At 34.1% G+C, this 23,313-nt stretch overlaps 1 protein-coding gene across 4 annotated transcripts in view; it reads right to left on the reverse strand.

The window, feature by feature from the left end:
* Positions 1–23,313, reverse strand: part of HERC4 (HECT and RLD domain containing E3 ubiquitin protein ligase 4) — a 124,678-nt gene that overhangs the window by 99,247 nt on the left and 2,118 nt on the right. For all 4 annotated transcript variants that reach the window (XM_076010031.1, XM_012762704.3, XM_012762703.3 and 1 more), the window contains one exon: positions 22,973–23,273. In XM_076010031.1, the coding sequence (XP_075866146.1) occupies positions 22,973–23,198 (226 nt within the window). In that variant the 5' untranslated portion in view covers positions 23,199–23,273. The remainder of the gene's footprint in view (positions 1–22,972; positions 23,274–23,313) is intronic.

Raw genomic sequence — 23,313 nt, forward strand, 5'->3', positions numbered from 1 at the left:
AAATGAAGGGAAAAAAATCTTACTTATATCTCAGACAAAGGAATAACTCCCTAATTTTCAAAGCCTTCCTTGGGGGGCAGGGGGGAAGGAACAGTGATTTACATGAAAAATAGGTAAAAGATGTTAACCAACAGCTTACAGAAAAATAAACAGAAACAGCCCTAATCATATGAAAAGATGCTCAACTTCACTGATGAGAGAAAAGCAAATTCAAACTACATGGAGAAGCCAATAATATGTTCACTTAGAAAATTCATGAAACTATATACTTTCAATTTTGCACTTTTCTATATGGGTTAACTTTCAATAAAAAGTTTATCTTTCAATAAAACTTTCAATTTAACTTTCAATAAAAACTTTCAATAAAAAAGTTTATGTTTATCAGGAGAATGAAAAGAAAAGCCACAGACTGGGAGAAAATATTTGCAAAAAATACAACCGATTAAGGACCATTATTCAAAATATACAAAGAACATTTAAAACTCAACAATAAGAAAACAACCCAATTAAAAAATAGGCCAAAGATCAAAGCAGACCCCTCACCAAGGAATAGCAGGCAAGTAGGCATACAAACAGATGTTCAACATCATATGTCATCTGGGAATTTCAAATTAAAACAAGATAACACTACACAACTACTAGAATGGCCACAATTTAAAACACTGACAACACCAAATGCTGGCAAGGATGTAAAGCAACAAAACTCTCATGCATTGCTGGAGGAAATGCAAAATGCTATAGTTACTTTGGAAGACAGTTCGGTGGTTTCTTATAAAATTAAACATATTTTTACCATATGATCCAACAATCATACTCTTTCGTATTTACCCATGAACTGAAAACATGTATGTCCACACAAAAAGCCACATATAGATGTTTATAGCAGCTTTATTTATAATTGCCAAAATTTGGAAGCATCCAAGATATCCTTCAGTAGCTGAATGAATAAACAAACTGTGGTACATCTAGACAATGGAATATTATTCAGCATTAAAAAGTAATCAGCTATCAAGCCATGAAAACACATGTAAGAAACTTAAATACATATTACAAAGTGAAAAAAGCCAATTGGAAAAGGCTACGTATTATAGGATTGCAACTACATGACATTCTGGGAAAGGCAAAACTACTGAGACAGTAAAATGATCAGTGGTTGCCAGGGCTGGGAGAAAGAAGGGATGAACAGGCAGAGCACAGAGGACTTCCAGGGCAGTAAAACTATTTTGCTTGACGCTACAATGGTGGATATATGTCATTATACGTTTGTTAAAACCCATGGAATATGTAACAATAAGAGTGAACCCTAATATAAACTATGAGATTTGGCTAATAATGATGTGTCAATGTAGGTTCACTGTACCAATGTACCACTGTGGTATAGAATTTCAAGTTGGGGAGATTGTACATGTGTGGGGACAGGAGGTATAAGCGAACTCTGTACTTTCTGCTAAATTTTGCTATGAATCTAAAACTGCTCTAAAAATAAAGTTTATTTAAAAATACACCTCATACCAAAATACCATTTTTCACTTGATAAAAATCCAAAAGTTGGATTAACAATCAGTTGGTGAGGCTGTGGAAGAAAAGCACTCTTATACATTGTTAGTTTGCAAAATACAAAATGGAACCACCTCTATGAAGAGAAAGGTGACACTGTCTAACAAAACACACATGCATTTACCCTTTACAGCTAGCAATATCACTTCCAGGAATTTATTCTACAGATACATCTAAGAACTTGTGTGTGCAAGCATGTATATGCATTTGCAGCACTAATAGCAAAAGACTGGAAATTCTCCAGTATTCAATAAAGGATTCCATCTACAAATTGGAATACTTTGCAATTAAAAAAAAAAAATAGAGGAAACTCAATATATTGCTATGGAAAGATCTCCAGGGGACATTATCATAGAAGGAGAAAATATCAAGATGTGGGACAGTATACATGATTTGCTATATTTTTGTGTAAGGAAGGAGGAATAAGAACATATATTCATATTTGCTTATATCTACATAAAAAAACTGGAAAAATACACCAAAAACCAACAAATATAGTTACATAATAGGGGATGCTGGTAGAGGGGAAAATACAGTGGTCAAATGTACGAGCAAAATTTATCAAAGTATATTTATATTGCTTTGATTTCTGAATCGTGAATATATTGCCTGTTCAAAACAAAAAAAAATTAATTAAAAAAAAAGAAAACTTTAAGTAATAAAAGCAATGTATTAAAACTACTTCAAAAGTGACTTGAGCTCTTTAATCTTTTTCTACATACTACAAATTCAAGATAAGTGATTTTAGTTCTTTCAGAATTTAGCCCTATGGGCCAGGCACAGTGGGTCAATGCCTGTAATCCTAGCTCTCTGGGAGGCTGAGGCGGGCAGATCGTCCAAGGTCAGGAGTTCGAAACAAGCCTGAGCAAGAGCGAGACCCCTTCTCTATTAAAAATACAAAGAAATTAATTAGCCAACTAAAAATATATAGAAAAAAAAAAATCAGCCAGGCATGGTGGTACACGCCTGTTCCCAGCTACTTGGAAAGCTGAGGCAGGAGGATTGCTTGAGCCCAGGAGTTTGAGGTTGCTGTGAGCTAGGATGATGCCAGAGGACTCTTGCAACAGAGTGAGACTATGTCTCCAAAAAAAAAAAAAAAAAAAAAAGAAGTTAGCCCTATCAAATTATTGAAATATCGATTTTAAGAATGGATTACTTAAGAAGTACAGTATTAAAGAAACATAACACAGTTATATGACCTGAGAATAGTATTTAATAGCTAAATTTTCAGGCAACAAATACACAAAACTGATAATGTCTCTATATACTTTTTTTTAAATTACTTATTTTTTCCAATGGCTCCTCAAAATGAATAGCCTCAACCATTTTTCCCCAATATACTAGAAAGTCAGAGGTTTATTGAAAAATTTTACATTCAGGTCAAATTCATGGTCCAAAAAAGGGAGTCAATGACAAGAATGAGGGATGAATAAATGAACCTAGCAAAACAAACAAAAAAATTCACTTACAAAGCCTGGCCCAGTAATGCCCTGTACGGCAAAGAGAAGCAAAACAGAATTCATGCCAAATCTAACAGCTAACGTTTCCTGTTTACTATGTACAAGGTACTGTACTAACTCTATTAACTTTTAATTACCAAGCTACATTTATCTTTCAAGGCCAATAATAGTTAGGAAAGGGAAGGATAAGGGGAAAATTAAATTCACATCAACATAGGATGAGTTTGGAAACACAAGAAAGAGGACTAAAAACAAAGGAAAAACTTGCCAAGGAAGTCTATTTAAAAACTATTGATTCTTGGGCCAGATGCCATGGCTCATGCCTGTAATCCTAGCACTCTGGGAGGCCAAGGCGGGAGGATAGCTCAAGGTCAGGAGTTCAAAAACAGTCTGAGCAAGAGTGAGACCCCCATCTCTACTAAAAATAGAAAGAAATTAATTGACCAACTAAAATATATAGAAAAAATTACCTGGGCATGGTGACGCATGCCTGTAGTCCCAGGTACTCAGGATCACTTTAGCTCAGGAGTCTGAAGTTGCTGTGAGCTAGGCTGACACCATGGCACTCTAGCCCAGGCAACACAGTGAGACTCCGTCTCCAAAAAAAAACCCAAAAACTATTGATTCTCTTGAGAAATAAAGGCTACAAGTTGAAATTATGAATATATGATGCTAAACGTGTTGGAAAAGTTAAGTAACAGTATGTGATCATTACGGTCAATTTTAATTCACAAATAAAAAGGTATTTGTTCTAAAAAAAATACAAATATATATACACAGATAAAAAAATATGGCAACATGTTAGTGCTATTCTTTCCACTTCTTTAATGCTTAATGTTCATATAAAAGTGTGAAAAAATTGGCCGGGTGCGGTGGCTCACTCCTGTAATCCTAGCACTCTGGGAGGCCAAGGCAGGAGGATTGCTTGAGCTCAGGAGTTCGAGACCAGCCTGAGTAAGAGCGAGACCCCGTCTCTACCAAAAACAGAAAGAAATTAGCCAAGCAACTAAAAATAGAAAAAAATTAGCCAGGCATGGTGGCACATGCCAGTAGTCCCAGCTACTCAGGAGGCTGAGGCAGTAGGATCACTTGAGCCCAGGAGTTTGAGGTTGCTGTGAGCTAGGCTAATGCCACAGCACTCTAGCCCAGGCAACACAGTGAGACTCTGTCTCAAAAAAAAAAAAAAAAAAAATTATCACTGTGTTCGTATCAGTATTTATGGTTCAAAATATTTCTCAAGAAAAGAAAGAAGGGACATTTAATTTAGGGAGTCACAAAAAGACAAAGAAAAAATAAGTGGAGAAGACTGTCCGGGGAAAGAAAAAATACATTTTTCAGAGATGTAAGTAAAAATAGAAAAGATAAAGCACTAAACAGATGAAACATGTCCAACTTGTAAATAATGATTCCATGTCTTTCATAAATACATCTCTAATAGGTCCTTGTTCATCATTACTTCTTGTTCTTCCTATACTTGTATGATTAAAATGGACACTTTTGAAGAATCTAATGGTGCAGCATCTTTCTGAGGAGAAAAAGGCCATCATCTTTGCTTTATAAATGCAAAACTTTCTTTTTTTTTTTTTCCTTTCCTTGTCACACATGGATAAATGCAAAACTTTCATCTGTAGATTTATAAAGAAATGAAATGATCAACCTAATGATAATTTTCATACCTACATCTTCTATTTCCTTCCAATCACCTTTGTATGCACACCTGACTTTAGCATTTTTTCACTTATAAACCGCATCTAGTAAATTTTGCTGTATAAATATCATGAAAGAAGAAAACTGTCACACATACAGAAAAGGACCAGACTCCTGTTATAAAACACTACCCAATAAAGTCCCTCCTGTAGAATGACTATTTCAACCTCCTGTTAAATATATCCTATTTCCTGTGGAACCTTAGAAATATAGTTTCACTCATCCATTCTTGACATTGTGAAAATTCTTTTCATCTAAAATATCATCACCAGGGCCCGGAGTGGTGGCTCACACCTGTAATCCTAGCACTCTGGGAGGCTGAGTCAGGCAGATCGTTTGAGCTCAGGAGTTAGAGACCAGCCTGAGCAAGAGCAAGATCCAGTCTCTACTAAAAACATAGAAAAAAATTAGCTGGACAACTAAAATATATATGTATATTAAAAAAAAAAAAAAATTAGCCAGGCATGGTGGTGCATGCCTGTAGTCCCAGCTACCTGAGAGGCTGAGGCAGGAGGATCACTTGAGCCCAGGAGTTTAAGGTTGCTGTGAGCTAGGTTGATACCATGGTTCTCTAGCCTGGGTAACAGAGTGAGATTCTGTCTCAAAAAAAGAAGAATATCATCTCCAGATTCATTGTGTAAGAATTCATTATATGATCAATTTCACCACCAGCAGCACTAAAGTGGTCCTCTCTCTGCATTTGTCTTCTGCTTTGTCTAATAACTGTGAAATGTCTGTCAATTTTCTTCTCTTGGCCATTATGGGCAGAAAATGAAAAATTCTGCATTCTCAATTGTGGCCAATGAAAGTTACATAAAGAAAAAAATAAAAGCTACAAAGATGGTGACTTCAAACTTCTTTTATATCTTCTTAAAAGATAATACAATCCTTTGCACAATACATAAAAAAGGGATGCTAAATAATGATGGTTTATGTCACTACTGCATCATCGTTCTAGGATATCCTCCATCATTCTTCCACCTATTATTTTAGTCTTTTTATTTTAGTCTAGTTGGAAAGACTCAACAGTGGTAATTATGGTAATTTGTGGTAATTATGTTCTATAAAGTCACCATGAACATTGATTTAGCAAATACTGAATCACTGCCCCTAGGGAAAATACAAGGTTAGGTTCCTACAATGCTCTGGTGAAGACATTTTTGCCAACTGATCAATACGAAATTTTGTTTTATGTGTATTTCTGTTTAAAAACACCTTATTTAATATGTATTGTTGATTTATTAACATTAAATTCATGGCCAATAGCACTGCAACTCATGCTTACGCAAAGCTTATCTAACACATTTCTTCCCTGCAAGGCATATCACACCCTTCTTGCACTTAGGAACAACAGACAGCAGCACAACAGCACTTCAGCACTGTGCTTAGGGGCAATACTAAACAGCAAAATCACCAACAAAAAGTACAAAAGTAGAAAAAATGTAGCACTGAATATAGCACAAAAAGGACATTTTTTATAATGATAACTAAAACACTGCCTTGTTGAACCCTCAGCTGGTTATGTGCACATTGGCAGACTCAAAGTTTTGTAGCCCTGCACATGTACATGTCCAGCCAGGAACGACCACAAACACAAAATAAAACACTGTTAGTTTCATATAAAACGCTAACAGTTTTATATAGAGAAAAAAATCTGTGTTGTTTCTATGCTATCAGAATCTAGAAAATACTGCTATGAATAGCAACAAGCACAATCATATTGAAAACTATAATACTGAGGTCAGAAGGAATATATTTGTTAAATATCTATTTTAAAGAGGCATCATTTCAATGCATTAGTATATGTCTAATACTGCCAGATCCTAAGATTCAAAATCTTCTGTCCTTCCATGTCTCACTAGTTGCTAAAAATATAGATTCCCCTTTCTCCTCTCTCTTAACTCAAAACTCCAATTAGAGCCATGCAAAGTATACTTAAAATCCACATCTAAATTTAACTTTAGGCCAGGCATGGTGGCTCACACCTAGCTCTCTGGGAGGCCGAGGCGGGTGGACTGCTCAAGGTCAGGAGTTCAAGACCAGCCTGAGCAAGAGTAAGATTCTGTCTCTACTATAAATAGAAAGAAATTAATTGGCCAACTAATATATATATAGAAAAAATTATCCAGGCATAGTGGTGTATGCCTGTAGTCTCAGCTACTTGGGAGGCTGAGGCAGAAGGATTGCTTGAGCCCAGGAGTTTGAGGTTGCTGTGAGCTAGGCTGACGCCATGGTACTCACTCTAGCCTGCGCAACAAAGTGAGACTCTCTCTCAAAAAAAAATAAATAAATAAATAAAAGTAAAATTTAACTTTAAAGTTCACAAGATACCATACTATGAAATAAAAAAGGGACTATGGAGCTCCATTCTTATTAAAAAAATAGGTCACACCTAGCCCCAAAATATATGTGGAGAAAAGACTGGAAAAATAAATAGTATATTTTCAATACTGGTTATCTAAAAGTGTTTTCTTTCTTCTTTTCTTGTTGTTTAATTGTTTAATTAGATAACTTCATGTACATTTGAAGCATTTTATGATTCCGACTTTTTAAAGATGAAGACATTAATCACTTGGGATCAGTGAATAATACCAATGAATAATTCAGCTTTTTTTATACTTTAAATAATCACATTGCTAATTTTGTTACAGAGAAAACAAATAACCAAAGGCTACTTTACTTGAGGCACAAACTTCCCCATGACTGAAAAATAATATTGAAGTTACCGTTTAAATAAATCAAAGTAAAATTATTTACTGACACTTTTAAAAGGATCTCTAATATCATGTATATAATAATCACCATAAACTATAAAACAAACTCAGAATTAAACAAATATTAAAACATCAAAAAATTAAATGAAAATATTTGTTCTCTAAAATTATCACCAATAATTATCAACAGGAATTTGGAATAGTATAACCCACATCCAAGAAAGTATTTTAATGGGTTCCCTGATAAAATCTAAACATAAAATAACTTACATGTTTACGTTAATAGCTAACAAAATAATGTTTACATGGAGAAGAAATTCTTTATAATGGCTATGTTCACAAGTTCATACCTCTTTTATAAATTCTATTTATATAGAGGCACATAGTTAACAATATACACAGAGCTTATTATGTGCCTGGCACTGTGCTAAGCACTTTATTTAACCTCATTTAATCCTCATAACACCATGAGGCAGGGTACCATCATCCCTACTTCACAGATAAAGACACTATGTTATAAACATTTCTCTATTTACTGAACTGCTTTTTGTTAATATTCAAATATAACATGGTTATGTTTTAATAATTTGATTTACTTTCAAAATATCCTTATACTTTTATAAATACTTAAGGCATTACAATATGCTTTCTTTTTAAAAAGTACTTTCTGGATGTCTAGGAACTGCTGAAATTAATTGCTTTGAAGAGGAAAAGACAGGTAAAGTTGAAATACAGAGTCCAACATAATTATCATACAGTTACTTTAGTTCAATTTCTTTTTAAGAGAAGAATCAACTCTCAGAATATACTCGTAGAGTTTTTGGTTATAATGTACCTGATGGTCATCAAGCTCATTAAAACAAAAGTCTATTACCATCTTCCCTTCCTAAGGCACAACCAATAAAATACATTGATCATGTGCTCATTCAATAACCCCAACCCCATCCCAAGTTCCTTCACCACAGTGCACCATAGTGTTTCACTACAACTTTAAAAACCATGTGTAAGGCAAGGTTTTCACCTTCCAGGACCTGATATAGTAGGGGAAGAGAATTATAACAGAAAGACCAGCAATGCAATTTATTTACTGAATGCCATGGACTGTGCTTGGTAGTACTAGAGTTCTTAACAAGATATGACTTAACAAAAGTGACCAGGGAATAATGAAGGAGATGGTATTTTAGCTTGGCAAATTTCAAGAAACAGAAATAGAAATATATCTCACAAAGATTGACTTTGAATTAATAAGAAGGATGAACTGGAGCAGGAAGATCAGTTAGAAAGCTATTGTCATAGTTCTCACATAGACCAGTAATGTTCTAACTGAAATGAAAACGAAGAATTTTAGATATAGAAGGAAACTAAGGGCCCAACAAAGAGTTTAAAGTAACTAGCTCAAAATCACACAGCTCTTTACAAAGGAGGTGAAAAGATAGAAGAGTTACTGAGAAAACAATCAATAAAATTTGGCAATTGAGTCAATGTTGGTACTACTACTGGCAAGAAAGAAGATCTTAAAGTCAATCTATGCCGGGCACAGGTGGCTCACACCTGTAATCCTAGCACTCTGGGAGGCCGAGGCGGGCAGATTGCTTGAGTTCAGGAGTTCAAAACCAGCCTGAGCAAGAGCAAGATCCCGTCTCTACTATAAATAGAAAGAAATTAATTAGCCAACTAATATATATAGAAAAAATTAGCCGGGCATGGTGGCGCATGCCTGTAGTCCCAGCTACTCAGGAGGCTGAGGCAGAAGGATTGTTTGAGCCCAGGAGTTTGAGGTTGCTGTGAGCTAGGCTGACGCTATGGCACTCACTCTAGCCTGGGCAACAAAGCAAGACTCTGTTTCAAATAAATAAATAAATCTCTAGCCTGGGCAACAAAGCAAGACTCTGTTTCAAATAAATAAATAAACAAACAAACAAACAAACAAACAAATAAGTAAGTAAAGTAAGTAAATAAGTAAATAAATAAATAAGTAAATAAATAAATAGATAAATAAATAAAGTCAATCCAAGATTTGATCCTAGATGAGTTCAAGAACATTAACAAAGAAAAGGAGTCATCTTTGCACTTTGTTTTCAGAGAGATGGAGATAGATAGCTAACCTACATCATAAAGGTTTCCATTTCAAATGTTCCCTTTTTGTTCTCCACGATTTATCAGTTTTAAAATTTCAGATATATATTTGTCCTTGATTTTCTTCAAGTATAAATTTCTACCTTTGTTAAGTATCATATTAACAGTGGACGCATTATTTATTAACAACATACTGTGTATTTATATACTAAGCCAAAAATTTACTCAGATTGGTGTGAAAATAACTATAAACATAAAATAAGAATAAAAAGGTATAATCTGACACGTTTTATTTTAACTTTTAAGTTTAGCTCATCATTTTGAAAGGGGCAGGGCAGGGTTTAACACATTGACTGCTACACTAGAAAAAAATTTTTTTCCTTTGGGGCCACAGTGTTTTATTATAAAACTTAAAAAACAGGAAAATGCTTCATGAGGCCCCAAGCTCAAAACTAGCCAACAGGCCGGGCGCTGTGGCTCACGCCTGTAATCCTAGCTCTTGGGAGGCCGAGGCGGGCGGATTGCTCAAGGTCAGGAGTTCAAAACCAGCCTGAGCGAGACCCCGTCTCTACTATAAATAGAAAGGAATTAATTGGCCAACTGATATATATATAAAAAATTAGCCGGGCATGGTGGCGCATGCCTGTAGTCCCAGCTACCCGGGAGGCTGAGGCAGAAGGATCACTCGAGCCTAGGAGTTTGAGGTTGCTGTGAGCTAGGCTGACGCCACGGCACTCACTCTAGCCCGGGCAACAAAGTGAGACTCTGTCTCAAAAAAAAAAAAAAAAAAAAAAAAAACTAGCCAACATATGTAACTCACGCGTCTCTTCACCTTGGGAGCCACTTTAACTATTAACTATTTGTAAAGTTGCATATAACTCACACACAGAAAACAATAAAAAATAACAAATTTTTCATTACATTAGAAAGGATCCTTTTGTTTTCGAAGTTTTTATTCTATTTTTGTAATAAAACACCATGGACCCAAGGGGAAAAAATTTTTCCCTAGTGTGACAGTCAATGTGTTAATGTGTTTAAAGTGTGACTAAGTAGTATTTATTCAAGTGTCCATATTTGTCAAAATATCAGTATACAACCTGTAACTTATAATTATTCATCATTAAACTTTTTGAAATCAATGACCAATCTAACATCCATCATTAATGTGCTCATAAGAAAAAAAAGGCATCTTTAACTCTTTTATTTTTTGGTATTCATTATATCTTTAAAGTCTGAAGGTAAAAGAACCCAATCCATTCTATATCTTGCTCCAATACAGCATTACCTTAAAGCACCACAAATACTTTTTGAAATTTTGGCATGGTCTTTTCTCAAAGAGCTCCCTTCCACAAGGTAACTGAAGACTAAAGGCAAAGAAGTACTTTCATGTGTAGCACAATGTCAGGGATATAGTAAGAAGATAGCTGTTTGTTAAATAAATGCCTAAACTTCAGCTGTACATGAAAAAAGATCTGTATTGTCTTTCTGGAGGCAAATATGGAAACACCATAGTTTCTATATAGGACAACATAACAGGCAAATATGAAAACAGCCTAATATCCACATTACTGTAAGGCAGACCTAAATTTAAATTCCCACTCTAATATTTTTTCTCCTTTTAAGCAAACATTTATTGAATATTTTACACATGCCAGGCACTGTTCTTTGTACTATGTGTGTTATCTCACTTAATCCTTACAACCATCCTTAGGAGCTTGGCATGATTATCCTAATTTTATAGAAGACAACACTGAGGCACAAAGAAGCTAAGCAATGTGACCAAGATAACACATATAAGAAGCAATAGAGCAAGGATTTATCTCTAAGCACTCTTAATTCCAGAGCCTATCTTTTAAAAAAAATTTGAACAGGTAACATATTGTTTAAAGAAAGATACACAATGAAAAGTCTACCATTCATGTCCTCCATCAACCTAGTTATCACCATTTCTGTTCCATCTCTGCACCAAGAGTAACCAACTATATTAATTGTATGTATCCTTCCAGTGTTTATCCTTCCTCAACCCCCAGTCCACAGACCGGTACCAATCCACAGCCTGCTAGGGACCAACTAACTGCAGAGCTCTGCCCACCCCCAACCCCCATCAGTGGAAAAACTATCTGCCATAAAACCGGTCCCTGGTGCCAAAAAGGTTGGGGACTGCTGTTATGCATCTATAAACAAATGTAAATGTATATTTTTCTTTTTTAACGAAAATATAGCTCTGTCCAATGTTCTACACTTTATTCTTTTTACTTAATGTATACTACAGATTTTTCCCGTCAGAATACAAAAAACTGCTTCATTTTTTTCACAACTACGTAGTATTACATTGACTGGATGGACCATAATTTATCTTACCAGTTCCCAAAAGACAGACATTAAGGTTGTTTCTAATATTTTGCCTTATAAGCAATGTTGCAGTACATGCCATTTTGTACATGTACAAATAAATGGCTATTTTCTGAAAATAGGACTTCTTAGATAAAAAGAGTAATGTCCATTTGTAATTCTGACATAGGCTGGACAATCCCTCTATAGTTTTTCAATTTATACTAATACAAACAACATATGAATACATTTTTACTGATAATCTCATCATACAGTGTTTTATGAAACTTAAGGATTTTTGTTAACCTGATATGTGAAAAATTATACGTCAGTGACTGTTTTTCATTTCTCTTAATATGAATGAGGTTGAACAGTCAGTATTCATCTGTTTAAAACCACTTGTATTTCTTTTCTGTCAACTGCCTGTTTCATATCCTTTGCCCATTTTGCTATTGGGTTATCTTATCAATTTCTGGGAGTGCTTTATATCTGGAACATTAATGCTCTGATTGTAATGAGTCATAAATACTTTTCCTTGTCTTTTTAACTTTGTTTACAGTGATCTCTGCCTAGCAAAATTATTTTTACTTTCATGTAGTTTATCTTTCCTTCTACACCTGTTAGTGTTTTAGTCAAAAAGGCTTTCCTTTGAAAGTCATGTACTGTACTTGAGAATATTTAAAATATTTTTTAAAAGGCCTTTCTGATTCCAATAATAAACAAATGTGCCTGTTTTCTTTGAAGACTTCTATTAGTCTTTACATTTAAATATTTGATTCATTTGGAATTTACCCAAATATACACAGAGAGTAAGGTATGAACCCAACATTTTTATTTTCCAGAATGCAGATGATGTTCCTACTTATTCCAAGACCATTTATTTAGCAGTCCTCACTTGAATCTTTTCCCCCACTGATTTAAGATGATCTGGATCTATGTTTTTGCTTAGTAGTCTGTTTTACTGGTTTACTGTCTATTTGTGATCCAGTTTTAACTGCTAGGACTTTAAGGCCAGGCATGGTGGCTGACACCTGTAATCCTAGCACTCTGGGAGGCTTGAGGCAGGGGATTACTTGAGGTCAGGAGTTCAAGACCAGCCTGAGCAAGAGCAAGACCCTGTATCTACTAAGAATAGAAAAATTAGGCATGCGCCTGTAGTTCCAGCTACTCAGGAGGCTGAGGCAAGATCTTGGGCCCAGGTGTTTGAGGTTGCAGTGAGCTACAATAACACCACTGCACTCTATCCAGGGTGACAGAGCAAGACTCCATCTCAAAAAAAAAACTTTAAAATTAAAACATATTAATATTATATATGTTACTGTTCTTACTTTTTAGAGTTTTTCATTTGTCTTATAACCCAAAAAACCACTTGGTGTTTTTATTAGAATCACATTAAATTTATAAATTCATTAGAGAAAACTGGCAGGTTGATGTAGTTAAGTATCCCTAACCACAAATGTGGTTTTCATTTGTTCAAGTTTATTGTGTCCCTCAGTAGTGCTTTCAAGCCTTCTTCATCTAAGTATTGCACATTTCTTCCTAGTTTATTCCCAGGTTATTTTATCTTTTTCTTACTATTATAAATGGTGTCTTTTCTTCCATTTTTTTTTCTAATTGGCTCTTATTTCCACTAAGTTTTTTTTTTTTTTTTTTTTTTGAGACAGAGTCTCGCTTTCTTGCCTAGGCTAGAGTGAGTGCCATGGCGTCAGCCTAGCTCATAGCAACCTCAAACTCCTGGGCTCAAGCAATCCTCCTGCCTCAGCCTCCCGAGTAGCTGGGACTACAGGCACGAGCCACCATGCCCGGCTGATTTTTATATTATATATATTAGTTGGCCAATTAGTTTCTTTCTATTTTTATGGTAGAGACGGGGTCTCGCTCAGGCTGGTTTTGAACTCCTGACCTTGAGCAATCCGCCCGCCTCGGCCTCCCAGAGTGCTAGGATTATAGGCGTGAGCCACCGCGCCCGGCCTCCACTAAGTTTTAATTGTGACTTTGGGAGAGTTACTTAACCTTTTGAAGTCTTATTTTCCTCACTAAAACATATACTTTCTGGGGTAGCTGTTAAGACTTTTGAATAATGCCTGGTGCATAATGAAGGTTCACTGTTACTATTTTTGAATATCAACATTGTGGTATATGAATAATGTATTCTAAATATTTCTTATTAAATTTCTCTCTGTTAAGAAGGGGATTTTTAAAAAATATATAAAATTTTCTCCAATTACATGGTTTGCATATTTCTTCTCCCTATACAGTGCCATACCAACTTCTAAATGTCCCCTGGCTGGGTGCAGTGGCTCACACCTGTAATCCTAGCACTCTGGGAGGCCAAGGCAGGCAGATCGTGCTAGGTCAGGAGTTCAAAATCAGCCTGAGCAAGAGCGAGACCCAGTCTCTACTATAAATAGAAAGAAATCAATCGGCCAACTAAAAATATATATAGAAAAAATTAGCCAGGCATGGTGGCGTGTGCCTGTATTCCCAGCTACTCAGGGGGCTGAGGCAGCAGGATTGCTTGAGCCCAGGAGTTTGAGGTTGCTGTGAGCTAGGCTAATGCCATGGCACTCTAGCCCAGGCAACAAAATGAGACTCTGTCTCAAAAAAAAGACTTTAAAAAAAAATAAATATTCCCTTCTCCCCTATTTCCAGTTGCAGAGGCTTACTCAACTCTCCAACTGGGTATACAAATAGACCTATGTTCAGGCAGAGCTTTTACAACAATCAGTCAGGCTTTTACCTAATTACTCTTCAGAGGATAAAGGTAGGTTCATGATGTTCACTTCTATTAGAGATCCTAGTTATGACATCTATAGCTGAGTGATTAAGTTCTTGGGATCAACTGTGAGAAACAGTTTAAGCTCTCCTTTACCCTTGTCATTTCATCCTAAAAAAAAAAAAAAGCACACACTTTTTCTAACAACTTATAAAGAGGCTAAACTTTTCTTCAATTGTTTTCAGAGGCTCCTAATTCTGCTCCTTAGGACCTCTTTTAGCCATACCCTGTTCCTTCCCGACTCCCATGTCCCTTTCACAGAAACAATAGCATTATCTCAGAGGGCATATTTCCCAGTTCTTGTCTACACTGCCAATGCATATATCCAATTTACTCATAAAATTATTATACTTCAGGTATAATAATAACTAGTGGAATCAAAACCAACTTGCATCTATGTCACTGCATCTTATAACTTCAAAAACCTTGTTTCCAGTAAGACCTGGAAGAAAGTCATGAAGTCAAACATAGTAATTAAGGTTTATGTCAGCTAACCAAGAAAAACCAAATGAACCTATTAATAAAATTCAAATACGCAGGCTATCAGATGGCACCTGGAAAATAGATATTTTCACTTTATTTGCATATAAAAATTCAAGTTTATAATATATGAAGTAGAATAGGAAACCATTTAGGTCACTTTAAATTTACAAAGGTTAATTTATATCACCAGGTATTCCAAACAGTCTCCCAAAAGCAGAAAATTGAGTATTGTTAATGGCTTTTTAATTATTTGATAGAATGGAATCAGGGAGAAATTTACAGTTGGAATGTTAGCCTACTCTGAACTAAAGATAAAACAAAATTGGAAATAAAACATAATCATGCCTTTAGCCCTGATCATTCCCACCATTTAAAGTACTAAATTTCTTACTGCTCACTGAATATTGCTATCAAGTTCACAACAAAATTCACTTCACCTGAATCTTTTATCTTTCCTTCTAAAACAAAATAGTTAACATACCTCCTCCTCTTCCTGAATTCCCTATTTCTATTAGTTAATGATCTGCCTAGGATCATACCTGACTCTTCTCTTTACATTTATGATTCATTTCAATCTGGTTACCAAAACCTGTCCATTCTTTCTGTCTTCCTAAATCTCTCCTTCATTTATCTGCTCCTTTCTTGGAGGACTATCATCACAACCTAACTAATTTTTTCCAAATCCTCTCCCCTCCAATCTTCCCTTAATAAACCCAAGATAATTCCCATTACAAACTATCAATGGATATTCACCAAATTAAATTCAAGCTGCTTAATTTGATTAATTCTATAATCTGACCTCAATTTTACCTTTCTAACCTTCTTGCTCACTGTTCTCAGACATTTCAGTTCAAAGGGTTATTATTCCTTTATGAGGCTTCAAACTTGCCTATTGCCATTTGAGCTGCATTAACTATAAAGCACTCTTCATTCTTTCTTCTTTAAAACACCATATATCCTTCCAGCTCATATGCTGTCTCTCCTATAGAAATTCACCTACAATTCACTTCATCCTAAATTGCTATACCATCTCTACACAGCACTCCTGTTTATGCATCCTATAATACTTAGCATATCTGATAGATATGCATTTCTATTATGTGTGTTTTCACTTCCCTACTAGATCTTTAAATGATATTCATTACATTAGACTCAAAAGGAATACATTTTAAAACTTTCATTTACAAATATCTTATTAACTTTGTAAAATGAGACACAACTGTGCCTAAATTTTTAAAATAAATTCAGTTATCATGTTTTCTGGATTTGCTAAAAGTAAAGATGCTCCTTTTTCCTAAAGAAATAAACTGAAATGCAAATAGACTAAACTGATATATATATTCATGGCAGTATTACTTGTAACAAAAATCTGGAAATAAATTCCAAAAAAAAGAACACAAATAAATTTTGGGACATCTAAATGATGAAATGTTAAATTATCATTAACAATATCCCTAAACAATATTTTAAAACATGGGAAAATACTTACTAAATTATTATTCAACTATTAAAAAAAGTTGAGATATGAGAACATACTCCCAGTCTGTAATCAGAAACATGTATGAATATAGAAAAGGTTCCAAATAACAACAGTATTATTCTATGCATGACAGCATTATAGTTGATTTTTACTTTCCTATATTTTCCAAGTTCTCTACCAAGAACATGTGATATTTTTATAATTAGAAAACAATTATGAAAAATTAAAAATGTATTATTTCAGAATAAGATGACACCTAGCAAAATAATAAAATGAGGCTAAATTTAGACACTAACAAAAAAGTAACTAAGACATTTTCAAATAATTTGTAAAAAACCAATTACTAAAGGATTCTAGAATGCTTTTTATGGCTAAGAAAAGCTAAACGAAAATTTTGCCATGCTAGAAATGAAGCCAAGAATAAGTCTAAATAAATAAAATATTATGGATTAAACAATAAGTGACCAAAATTCAAGAAATTTTAAGAAATTTTGTTAAAACAAAAATAACTCCAAATAGTTTTTGCATAATTACACACAGCACAGGGTTTTCTTATATATACAGTAACTATCACAATTCATTAAGATTTAAAAATAATTATTGCCTTCTTTTTTTAAGAGAGGGTCTTGCTATGTTGCCCAGGTGGAAGTGCAGTGGCTATCTACAGGCACAACCAATGCATACTACTGCCTTGAACTCCTGGCCCTTAAATGATCGTTCCACCTCAATCTCCTGAGTAGCTGGGACTACAAGCATACACCACCATGTCCTCCAACAATTACTGCCTTTTTAATTCTATCAGCACAACAACAACAACAAAAAAGCAAGGAAGCAGATAAACCATGGGCTCATTAATATGGTTTCTTTATTAATGCTACCCCTTTTTCTACTAACACAATCCTAGCCCAAATAAAACCTTGTAACAACATTTGAGTATATCTCCTCTCTTTGGTTGTCTTTAATATGTACCCAAAGTACCTGATATATTTCACATCCTAAGGAAAACAGAAGTGACTCTGATTTGTTTCTCCTATATTTAAAAAATACATGTGGTTTGTAAGAAACAAGCTTTAACAACAGTGCTACATTTATATGACATATTGGGGACATGGAACTGTAAGAATCCTTACTAAGGAGATGTTGAAAACTATACCACTTAGACTGCCATCTCCAACAGGAATCCTTGGTAACTGCCCAAACTGTGAAACTGAAATCTGCCATACTCCTGATCTTTTAAGGAAAGTATATGGTTCACTTCCAATCATGTAAAAACACTAACATACCAATGAGAAAATCATTGGTTCCAAATCCTTTAAAGAAGCCTCCATTTGTTAAACTGTTCAAATTAAGCATCTACTACTATTATTGTCTTCTGTGGGTTAAGAGTTTTATAAAGCATTCACCAAACCAATGCATCCTAGAGAGAGATGCATGTATCAACATGGCAGGCTTGATACAACATAACCATTATAATTAATCCAAGTTCCAAGGTTAGCCACCAAATCCATTCTGCATGGCAGTTATAATGGATCTTGGATTGTAGTGCAGCAGAGCAGTTAGACAAAAAAGTGGTATAGTGACAATATTAAGTTTTTGTTTGTCTAAATATTCTTCATACCACACAGGGTTACAATGAAGTACCAAAGTGGTATCGCAATGCAAGCATCTGTAGGCCATCAAATAGAATGGCAAGGAAATAATCCATGCATTAGCATTTGATCTGCCTCAAACAAAAGGTATCACTGTAAATAATTCTAAACATAAGCACAATTTAGCAAATAAGGTAGTAGACTGGTAGACTTATACTTTCAGATTCAATTTTTAGCTGTTCACCAGTCACCTGCTATTTTGACAAGTTACTTACCAACTTGTGCTGCCTTTTCTCCGAAAATTTATCCCCTAAGATGAGGATAATTCTTGCAAATTGTGTCACAAGGATTTTGAAAGGAACCATGAGTTATTGTGTAATGCTCTTGAAATTCCTCAGATGTAGGGTCCTACACAAAGTAAAGTATTATTATACATCTCTCTAACAGTAGTCATCTGTTTGCATTATGATTTTTCTTCCCTACCCTTGACATTGTGGTTTTTGGGCACTAACCTTTCTCAAAGTAAAGTGTCCAAAGCAAGCCTTCACTCCTAACCCAAGTAATTATTTTTTTCAAATCTTCCTATCATCCATATCTTTCTCTTCCTTAGAAGGTATTGTGAAAATTAGAAATTATAAAACATAATGAGCTCCTTTGGTTTTATATGCTATGGTTCAGTAAGAAATATGTGGGACAACTGGGTATTTTTAATCAACTCTTAAGTGGATATCTTTATTTCCAATAGTTACATATTTATTTTCCTTTATTACTTTTTAAATTTCCACTCTATTTTACGGAGCAGTTCTTTTATAGATTTATGTGTTATGAACAAAGAGAACAGGTCAGAAAATGAAGCAGCAAGAAAGGCAAGCAAGTAATTATTGTTATGTGACCAAAAAGCTTTTATTGGAGTGACCCAACAGTAGAAATTACTATTTTGGGATATGAGAAACGTAGAAAGAATGCTCATCATCTTTATATTTTCTGTAAAACAGTTGAACATAAACTACAATAAATTTTATCATACTATTAAAATTTTAGCCTGTTACTGGCTTTGCTAATCAAGTCAGTCTTCCATTCAAGAATACACTACACATTTTGAATTTTTTAGTTAGTGTTAGCATTGATATTATGTCTTGAAAACAGAACTCTCGATCTTCTTATACAGTTCTTAAAATGACTTGAGTGTATGCACAAAGGAGAAGAATAATAAAACATGGTGTCTTCATTATATAACCTTAGTTATAAAATAATAATTTTTTAAAGATTTTTTTAACTCTTAGAATTACATTATAATAAAATACTGACAGAAACTAGTTTCCTCCTAGGTGAACAAATATTCCTCTACCTTCTAAATATGGCAAGGGAAATAAATGCTTTGTGGGATAAAGATAAAAACCACAGGATTTAGAGTGGTCTCTTAACATTTGCTAACCTAGTGACTCAGTCTCTTAAATCTCTTTTAAGTTCAGTTTCTTCATGTGTAAAATAGGGATAGTAACACCTGATCTAGCTACCACACAAGACTGTTATGAGGATTAAATGAGATACTCCATTTGAAAGAATTTTGTAAACCACAAAAAGCTACTTAACAGTCCTTTATGACAGAACTCCACATTATTTACAAATTATGGTCATAAAACTGTTTAGTACTGTTTTTAACATGAAACAAATGGAAATAGATATAGAAACATATATTTAGGACCATGGTCACCAAATTATACTTATGAGTAGATATACAGTAAGTAAAGGATCTTTTTAAGAAAAGTATACTTCCTATAGGTTATCTTAAAATCTTTAGAAGTGAATTAGGAAGTACAAAAATAAAACTAATAATTCATTTAAATGGACTGGTCTAGTATACTGAAAATTAAAGACATTTACTTGTTAGATATGATTAGGAAATTGATACACTAGTTTAAAAATGTATATAGAAAGTTCTTGTGAAGAAAAAATACATGAAAGTGAAATTAGCCATTGATTTCTCCACTTCTGGAAATAATTCAGAAAGAGCTAGTAGTGACAGCAAAGAGCATAAATACAAGAAAACAAAGATAAACATGAGCATAATCTGCACTCTTGGTATTACTATAGTAAAGGAAATCAGTTAAACCTTTGTGATTTCTAAAATGTCCAGAACAGAAATCCTCTTTGAACAGACCATAGGTTTTAATCTATTTACTATACTTTAAGGCCAAGTCCTCCAGTAGGTTATCATGACTCTCAAGAGTAACTTATCCTTAATGAGACAACCTCTTTTTCTTTCATTCTTTATTAGTTATAGAATATTTATGTTTATAAAGCCAATCTATGTAAAGAAACAATTCTTAGTTCTCTCCTTTCTGCATGTTTTCTTTCTGATACATCTTCAAAGCTCTGATGAAGTAAATTATGTTTATTACACTGTCCTAGAAATACAACCAACTCACTCAATTATCAGAAGACTTTCAAACCAATTAAATAAGATTCAACAACTCCTTACCTTCTAATCCAATCCTCGAACTCACAAATTTAAAAAAGGGTTGAGGAAGGGGAACGTTTAAATCATTAAGGAATTATTCCAAATAGAAATAATTTTAGTTAAAAATATGATTAAAATCTATCACTCAAGCATCTTAAGACTGAGGTTAAAAGATGAAGTCCCTATCTGAGCAACTATCTCTCTTTAAACTTCTACTTTCTCCTACCTCTGAAACCTAGGTTCACTTCAATATGGCACTGAACCAGGACTTTTTGATAATAAAAAGCTTTTCTCAGGATCAGGACCCCCTTCTATAAAACTAAGCAATTCTAGCACCAGACTTGTTTTCTGGCTATTTATGTGATAACCGATGGAATTAAACTTAAGCCTTCATTTTCTCCCAGAAATCTTATTTTAATTCTATCCCAAAATGACATTTCCCATCATTTGAATTCCCTAGGCTCAAAGGCACACCATGTCAAATTTCAATTCTCTGCAGTTGTTTTCACTTATGTATACCTTAACTCCCAACCCAGCTTCTAAATTTGTCAAAGACAAAATTGATGCCTTTCATTTTTCTCTTCCACAGACTGTGGTATACCCTGGACAACAATGAGGCAATACTAAAGAGGTATCATAAGTTGGGAAACCCACCCTCTCAACTTTGTATTACCAAATAATGCTTCTTGGATGAATCAATAGGATGATAAAGGTGTCACAATGCAATCATCACAATGTCAACATGACCACGAAGAAACCTATCCTGTCTAGTTAAGTTTCTCAGATTCTCGCCTATAGAATTAGAAGCTGTTCCAGGCACTATAATTATTACACTATTACACAGTGTCTGCTTTTGTCCTGGACACTGAACAGGTATTTAGTAACATTTAAAAATTTTAAATCTTAGTAAACTTCAGCAAACTATATTGACAATTTCTATGTGGTGGCTTTTTACTTTCTCCTTGCCCCACAATCTTTCAAAAATTACTAAAGCTATAGAGAAATATTCAGTTATTTCTATGGGGCATGTTAAGTACAACAATCAGCAGTGGCCCCCAACACCATAACAATCTCAACCTGAGGCAGTACTCTAAGCTAAGCAAAAATAGTAAAGGGTCCATCTGCCTCTAAAACACAGATAACAATTAAATGCATATCAGTAAATTATCATTCATTTCTACCAATATGACCACCTCAATGTCTGAGATTATGAAAATCTGGTTAAGAATCTATAAAATATTTTTTCAGTGGGGCAGAGTACAAGAAAGCTGCCAAGTACCTTGAGTTCTGCCGTAATTAAACCTGTCAATTAAGGCAAAAGGAGATTAAGACCCTAACCACAAAGAAAGAATGAAAACTAATAGTGTTTGCAAGTTAGAGGTTTGGCATGGTAGTGAAATGGTATGAAAGATGGAACATGTCTTAATGCCTGAATATTTTATATCTACATTAATCTCTCAAAAGTAGACTAACAATAAAAACCACTTAAATAATGAACTGATAAACAAAAATAACTGCCACAGAAAATACTTAAGTGCCGTTATTGTTAAAATTAAAAGAAATCATAAGTCGGTATAGTTGAAGTCTTATCTGAATTTGCCAGCTTAAATCATTAACTATGAGTTATCATAATTGAAAACAAAACTCACATAACAATGATATTCCTAAATGTGGTAATATCTGATTTGGAAATATCCATATCCAGGAAAACAGAACATGAAATGTGATTAAATTCCTCAAAATTCTCATTACCCTACAAATTAAATTTTGCTTGTATGGCTACTAGAAAATGAGAATACCTCATATTCACAAAATCTGAATTTAATTGCTAGTGCTACTAGTTGAAAGTAGGAGATTAGGGGAATAAAAGATATTTCCAACTAAACCAAATAAAAGTATATATTTAAAATACTAAGAGGGATAAATAAAAGAATTAAGATATAGTTTAGGCAAGTAAGTCAAAGTAAAAAGACATGGAAAACACAGAGTAAATTATGCATTTAAAATCTGTCCAAGGTGGCTGAACAGAATTTATTAAAGAGAACCTGCAAATCACATACTCTATACCTTTATACTGTACACCAAAGAAGATCTATACACTGCAGGCTTTTTCCTACTGTTTTACATTGCCATGAAATAAGGTTTTACAGTAGAACAAACAAAAAAACACAAAATAAAGTTCTTAGAAGCATGCAAATGTAAAGGATATATTTAACTCCTACTTTGCTTTTAAAGTTTTATAAAAAATATACACTGGGGACTAGAGAAATTATACAATACTTCAAACTTAAAATGACATAATTATTAGAAATAACAAATAAAAACATTTTCAACTTACCCGGTTTCTTTCTGGATTTTTCATGACCTAGCTGTCCTAGATCATTACATCCACATGTGTATACTGTTCCATCATCCAGAACAAATACAGTATGTCTGAGTCCACATCCTACATCTCGGACCTTTTTATGTATAAAAAAGTCACTTTTTCTGGGCTCTAGTACAATTTCTTCATCAATTCCACCCAAACCTAGTTGTCCAAAGGATGCATTTCCCCAGCACAACATGCTTATTATTTTGGTCTTCCAGTTTCAATAAAAAATTCTCTTCTGAAACACTGGAAAGTTGGAGGTACCCTATGTCTGAGGAAACAGAAAAAAGTTAGTATGACTTCAAAGGAAA

The sequence above is a fragment of the Microcebus murinus genome, chromosome 14, assembly GCF_040939455.1.
Source record: "Microcebus murinus isolate Inina chromosome 14, M.murinus_Inina_mat1.0, whole genome shotgun sequence".
Lineage (NCBI taxonomy): Eukaryota > Metazoa > Chordata > Mammalia > Primates > Cheirogaleidae > Microcebus > Microcebus murinus.